The sequence below is a fragment of the Adiantum capillus-veneris genome, chromosome 7 (genome assembly GCF_014529385.1).
Source record: "Adiantum capillus-veneris isolate H3 chromosome 7, ASM1452938v2, whole genome shotgun sequence".
In the NCBI taxonomy this organism is placed as follows: Eukaryota; Viridiplantae; Streptophyta; class Polypodiopsida; order Polypodiales; family Pteridaceae; genus Adiantum; species Adiantum capillus-veneris.
The window spans coordinates 167783178-167790865 of NC_140937.1; the positions used below are offsets into that span (position 1 = coordinate 167783178).

Consider the following 7688-nt stretch of genomic DNA (forward strand, 5'->3'; position numbering starts at 1 on the left):
AATCTTTCGCTTGGTCTCATCCGGCATGGTGCATACAATTGGCCGTTCTCCCGAGCGAGGAGCTCCTTGCTTCCCCACTCTATGTGCTCCATAGACCATAACTCGGGACATGCCAAAGTGGGTTTTGAAGAAATCTTCAATAACAATGGCAAGAGAAGGAGGTGTCTCTAACTTCTCTTCGGGAATTCCATGAATAACAATGTTCTTGGAACATCGCTCCCGTTCCTTCAACTCCTCCACATCTACATTCTCAACATTATTTGTTTGAACCATAGCTTGCATGAGTGAGGAATTAGAAACCACATTGCTACCACATACATCAGCCCAAGACTTGTTTGTGCATACATTTTTCATGTCGCATACATCCCGGCACATAGTGTCAAATTTCTCCTCTTTCAATACATGGTCATGCTCTACTTTGCTCATCCGCTCCTTCAAAGCATTCAAGTCCACAAGAGAGCGTTTACATTCCTTGACTTCCTCTTCAAGTTGCATCAAACGTGTTGTTTGCATCTCAAGTGTCCTCTTGAGATTCTCATTCTCAACCACAAGTACCCTTAGTGTGCCATTCTCCATTGCAAGTGCTCGTAAGTCTTCGCCTTGTTTGTTTACGGTCTCTTGCAATGATACCAAGTACGCCATGATCATGGTTTCCGATGTCGTTGGTTGGGTGGTTGTGTTGCTATCTCCACACTTAGGAGATTTTGGATCATTTTCCACAATGGTTGTGGACCTTGTTGAAGAAGAAGAACCCTTGCGAGTGTCGGAAGACATTGTATGTAAAATAGGAGATGAGAATCAATTTTGTTGAACCTGTTCACTTCGGAAATGCTGCTACAGAAACGCCTTCCATAACTTTGAAAATTTCTATCTTTACATCAATGCGTAGAGGACTTCGTGCTCTTCGATTGAGGCTATAGATCACCCAAATCGGAGTTCGGATGAAGAAGTTATGATCAAAAGAGTGGACTGCTGTCTACTAGGTCAAAAAACGGCTGCACTGAGAGAGAGAGAGAGAGAGAGAGAGAGAGAGAGAGAGAGAGAGAGAGAGAGAGAGAGAGCTAGAAATCTCTAATGCTTTGAGCACTTATCTGAAGAGACGTATTGTAATGTCAAGTTTTGTGGACGAAGTCCTAGAGTAACTACACTTACATTGTCTCTTATTTTATCCCATTTTTTCCATTAGGAACCTTATGGAACCTAGGGTATCTACTGAATGTTTTGGTCATGGATTGGAAGCAATGGAGATAGTATTGGATCATATAATGATTCATTACTCTCCGGAAAAGAAATATGAATTCTTTCAAAGCATTGTTCGAGGTTTCTTTCGGGGTGTTACTGTAGAAGAAGCTTGGAGAACCTACAATCGCACTTCCATGACTCGAGAAGGGGTGCCCTTTCACTAGGTCTTTGTTAGAATCCAAAATAATTCTAGTCAATGGTTCCGCAACCTACTCCTATTGCAAATATGACTAAAGCTAGGGTACTCGGATGCACTCTACCTTGATTTTGAGTTACGTTGTTGTTCTATTTGTGAAGCTTATAGCAAAATTAATGCTTTAAAGAGCATTGTTGGACCTGATAGGATAGAGAATCACAAGGAGCCTTCTTTCAAGCGTCCTAGCGCTAAACGCTCTTTTCCATTTTCAAATGTAGATGGGGTTGAACATGTATTAAGAAAAACTTTTATTCATGGGTTTGTTTGCACTTCTCATGCGATCCTCTGTTATTTCCCAAAACTAGATAGAGATGATATATTTTCTTTGTTTCTTAATTTGCGGCCACTTAAGAAATGAATTTTTGAGAGAATTATTTTTTATTTACAATCATTCAAACCTTTCTCTTTGGTTGTCACATGTCTCTTTGCAACCACTGTAGTTTTTTGTGTACAGTAGAATGGAGATTAGTCATGCCATTCCTCTCGCTATTGCAACCAATGGCTTGATATCTTCTCATATAGCTGCAAGTGCATAAGCTAATGAAGAGGGGATATTGTCATCTCTTCCTATTCGCAATGTGCGTGCGGCAAAGACAGCAGCTCAAAATGTTGGGAGGAATTCTGAAAAGCCTATTATTGAAACTCTGCTAGAGATCAAAGCCTCCTGCAAAAGGATCGAGACGATGCAAACCAATGTCTCTGATGTGATTGAAACATTAAGCTCTGCATTGGAGATTAAAAGTGGGATACTATGGAGATTGCAAGAAGAGGCAAAAGCAACAAACTTGCAGAGATTAGAGAGTGAGGCATATTTGAGAGAGAAACTCTCTCAAGTTGAAGATTCTCAAAAGATGATATTGGCATCTATTAGGAATCTTCAAAAAAAGGAGTCAACGTGTATCAAAAGGAAGAAATCAAGACAATACTCTGCGACACATTGTGACAAGATTGAGGAGTATTGTCAACAAGTTGGGTGCGTTGACAAAGGTTCAAGGTTCAAGGTTCAAGACTTTTTGATATGCGAGCTACTAAAAATAAATTTAGTACTTTGGCTAGATTGGTTCGACCAAATCAACGTCAAGTTGCTCATCAACAACCTAATCTTCATAATGGAAGAAATATGTAATGCTATGTTGTATCTTCATCAAACTGTTTTTTTTAATTGTATTTAGTTTAGAGGAGAGAATTTGATTTTCTTTATATTGATTTTCTATTATGCAAAATGGAGTCAAAATTAATTTTAATTAAAACTATAGAAAGTAGCTTATATGAGATATCTACTTGCACGTGATAGATGGTATCAGGACCACGTATATTATCACCTGGTCATACACGATGAAGCCGACTATGTGATGAATCACGAAAGACGAGACACCAAATAGCACGAGAGAGAACAAGGTATTCACTACAAAATACCATTGGAACTATACTGGAGTGCAATGAGAGACTATGCTTGCCTGATGTACAAGAAGAAAACTTTGAAGCCATGGATGTTGGTACGACTGAGAACATAGCATTGCGATGTAGTCAAGAGACTGCAGAGCCTATTTTTATCCTTGAAGAGGGAAACTATACTAAAGTAGCAAAGCATTGTTTGTCCATCCGCTTTGAATACCCAACTTCTCTCCTTTTACATCACAAGTCGATGGCACCTATTCTATCCAAAAAGTGTGTGTTGCACAACTTAGGAAGCTTTGATTTTGTTTTCTCCAAATGCCCAGGAAAGGCCTAGAAGGTTGAACGAAAGACCATCCAAACATTCGTGGGTAAATATTGTTGCTCTAATGGAAGAGTTAGATTACTTCCTTTGAATGAGCCACCAAATGAATTGAAAGATTTAATGAGTTCAAACACAACAAGAAGTAGACAGTTCTTGCAAAACATTCGGGGATATAATAATGCATTGGCATTTGTGTCCCTTGGTGCCCATGTCGATGAGACTATAAATTGTGGTGGAAGAGGTGTATACACTTTTAAGGTACATGGATCTATGTATCATAGCATTGGTTATTTAGCGCCAGCAAAAGGACAAAATGAAGTTCCACGCTTTGCATTTTTCAATACCGAACATGAGTCGAGCAACAGATTGCATCATGTTTCAAATCTAGATCATAGTATTCTAGAGTGCTTGCAATTGATGATGCATAGAGTAAATCCCTATGCGAATGCTCTACGATCTGCTGCTTCTTTGTCTGGAGATGCTATTGTACCCAATATTAGGATGGTTATTGTGGAGCATCGTTATGATGGCTGGCAATATCTCGCTCCAAGGGGTTCAGAAGCTGCTGCAATTATGCATGGGCAAGGGGATGATAGAAATATTGTCCATCGTGACATTGTACTAAATTTTCAACACGGGGGCTTTAAAAGAATCTCCAGCATGCATCGAGCTTACATGTCCTTATTGTATGTTTTATGATTTCCAACTGGAGAGGATGGGTGGCATCTTTATCTACAGACTAGCGATGGAAAAAAGTTGAGTCAAAAGCAATATTATGGCTTCCGCTTACAAAGAAGAGATGATACAGTGCAGTGTCTTCTTCGAGGGGGTAGGCTACTACAACAATATTTCGTGGATGCTTATAGTACTATAGAGGATTTACGACTATTGTGGATGCGAAATAACTAAAGAACGCTTCATGATGAAGTGTACCAAGGATTGGTTGACATGATTGAGGCAAGATATGGCTTGGAGAGGACCGAAGGTCAAAATGCTGGCCGTAGAATTGTTATACCTTCGTCTTTTGTTGGAGGTCCAAGATATATGTGCCAACTATTCCAAGATGCAATGGCAATTTTTCGTAGTAGGGGTAAACCCGATCTCATCATCACATTCACATGTAATCCACAATGGAAGGAAATAGATAATTCCTTACTACCTGGACAAAGTGCTGTTGATCATCCTGATGTGACTGCATGTGTGTTTTATCAGAGGTTCCAAGATTTGATGCATTTACTTATCAAAAGCAAGCCGTATTTGGTGAGGTGATTGGATGTGTTTCAGTGATAGAGTTTCAAAAACAAGGTCTTTCTCATGCTCATATATTGTTGATACTTGCATCCGAATATAAGCCCACAAATACATTTCACTATGACAAGTTGGTTTGTGCAAAGCACCCTGATAAGAATGTGTTTCCAGAATTATTCGATGTGGTTAGCCGTTGTAATGTTCATGGTCCATGTGGTCCTTTGAACCCAAGTTCTCCATGTATGGTTGATGGAAAGTGTAGATTCAGGTTTCCACGAACATTCTCTATGTCTACGTCTGTAAATGAAAGTGGATATCCTGTGTATATGAGACAAGATGATGGAAGGTTTGTTCCCTCTAAAAATTACAATTTAGATAATCATTGGGTTGTTCCTTATAGCCCTCTCTTATCACTAAGATACAAAGCCCATATTAATGTCGAGATCTGCTCAATTGTCACTGTCGTTAAATATCTTTATAAGTATGGCTACAAGAGACATGATAGAGCCACTATTTTTCTTCAAGATTTTGAAGGGCCTATTGATGAGATCAAGAGTTATCTCAAATGCACTTTATGTTTCTACATCCGAGGCTATGTGGAGAATATTTGTCTTTGACATGCATATTGAAAAACCAGCTATTCAACGATTTTGCAAGTACACCTTTCATTGCAAAATATGGTTACATTTCAAGATGGTGATAATGTATCAGATCTACTGGATAATGAGAAAAATAAAAAAACTACCTTGACAGAATGGTTTGTTGCAAATCAAAACTATCCAGAAGCAAATAGCCTCACATATAATGAATTTCCAAGTGGTTGGATATGGAATAAAAGTCAAAAGGCATGGTCTCCAAGACAACATGGTATTTCGATTGGAAGAACGTATAATATTGTTCCAACTACTGGTGAGGTTTATCACCTACGAATGCTACTCAATATTTGCAAAGGATGTAAATCTTTTGAAGACTTGCGGATGTATGATGGTCATGTTTTTGATACATATAAGAGGCATGTATAGCTAGAGGATTATTGCAAGACGATGAAGAATAGTCACTTTGTCTCCAAGAGGCATCTTTTTTTCAAAATGGAATGCAGTTGAGACAACTCTTTGCAATCATATTAGTGTTTTGTGAGCCACTACATCTGGCTACTCTTTCTGACACATTTTATACAAAATTTTGTGAGGACTATGTTTATGTCCTAAGGATGCGTATTTTAGATGCAAGTGTACGATTTGATGTGGCAAAAAATCAAGCTTTGTTTCATATAGAGTGCTTTTTGCAACAACATGGGAAGAGGCTTTGTGATTATATGTTGCCTGCAATAGACTCAACAGTGGTATCCTTAAGTGAAACCGGTGTTATGGCTGAAGAGACAATGTTTAATGTTGATGAGCAGTGTAATATAGCAGATCATATGGAGACTTCCTTAAATGAGGATCAGCGAGATGCTTACCACCAAGTGCTGCAAGTTGCTGACACACATTCAGGGAAGGTATTTTTCTTAAACGGTCCTGGTGGCTCAGGAAAAACTTACCTATACAATGCACTTCTTTCACGATTGCGAGGAAGTTGTAGAATTGCTCTTGCATGTGCGTCTTCAGGTATTGAAGATTTTCTTTTGAGTAATGGAATAACTGCTCATTCTAGGTTTAAGATACCTTTGGATCTTCACTCTGAAGCAACTTGCAATATAAAGGTAAATAGTCAACTTGCAGAACTTCTAAGGAATGCAGTTTTGCTTATATGGGATGAAGCTCCCATGACACATCACTATGCATTTGAAGCAACAGACAAAACTTCAAGAGATATTATGCAGCAAAATACTTTGTTTGGTGGAAAATTCATTTTGTTTGGAGGTGATTTTCAACAAATACTACCTGTTGTACCAGAAGGTAGTTGTGCAGACATTGTAAATGCTTCATTGTGTCATTCTCACATATGGAAATGTACGAAGATATTGAGGCTTACCAAAAATATGTGCATACTTGAATGTGGTCAAAATGCTCTTCAACAAAGTTTTTCGCATTGGGTGCTTGATATTGGCAATGGGGATATGGATGATGCAGGAGACTTAGATAGAGTCAAAATACCTTCACACATGATGCTTCCAAGAAATAGTTTGGTGGATCTTCTGGCTTTATATATGGATATTTTTGTCATGTGCAAGATCATGCAAGTTTTTCTAGTGGATCGAGCAATACTTGGCCCCCGGAATAAAGAGGTGGATTTAATCAATGACTATGCATTGCAAAGGATGCATGGAGTTTGCGAAGAGTATCTTAGTGCATATTCAATTTGTATGTCAGAGGAAAACACACGTTTGTATACAATTGAATATCTAAATAGCCTTACTCTTGGTGGTGGTTTTCCACATCATGCTAAAGTCTTGAAAGAAAATGCTCCTCTCATGTTGCTGCGGAATTTGGATCCAAGACGTGGTTTGTGTAACGGAACTAGATTGATATGCAAGCAATTTTATCATAAGGTAATTGAGGCAGAGATAGTTACAGGATCAAATATTGGAGAGAGAGTTTTCATTCCAAGAAAGACTTTATTATTGGAAACCATCAGGGGCTTCCATTCAAATGAAGCGTCGTCAGTTTCCAATTAGGCTTGCTTTTGGGATGACTATCAACAAAGCACAAGGCCAAACACTAGGAATTCTCGGACTATATCTTGCATCATCGATCTTCTCTCACGGACAATTGTATGTTACAATGTCACATGTGAGAAGTGCAGCTGACATGAGGATTGTTTTCAATACTGAAAACACTCAATTAGCAGAGTGTTACTACACTCCAAACATTGTATTCAAGGAAGTATTCCAACTAGCAAACTTATAACAATAAGTCCAAATTGACATTGTGGCTCTCACTTAAAGTCAGACATAGTTGATGTTAAATTTTATTGATATCTCTTAGATCAAAGAATTGGTCACAAATGGATCCTCGACGTAGTGCATCCTATGTAGTGGGTCATATCATTGAATTCATTCGTGGTATTTATCTTCTTTTTTAATTTAGTGTATTAACTTGACCTATTATTTTCTTGAAAATATTGGCTTATACACTGACTTACTTTGTTGAAGATCCACCGCAATGGAGGGGAAGAGTTCTTGCTATGTTTTTGGTGATCTTATTTGATACAACTCATATTATATTTTTAGATTTTTTATATGGTATATTGGTAGTTTTAAGCTTTTAATGCTCTACATAATTCATGGATGCCATTGCAGAGATCACTGCCGTCGAAGATTTATCATCGTAGGTGTTTATG

General features: G+C 38.3%; 1 protein-coding gene across 1 annotated transcript; it reads left to right on the forward strand.

Annotated features, from left to right (window-relative positions):
* Positions 1–5772: 5772 nt before the first annotated feature.
* Positions 5773–7023, forward strand: LOC147455011 (ATP-dependent DNA helicase PIF1-like). Its single transcript, XM_086517102.1, has one exon. The coding sequence runs from the start codon at positions 5773–5775 to the stop codon at positions 7021–7023; it is 1251 nt and encodes a 416-aa protein (XP_086373228.1).
* Positions 7024–7688: the final 665 nt, after the last annotated feature.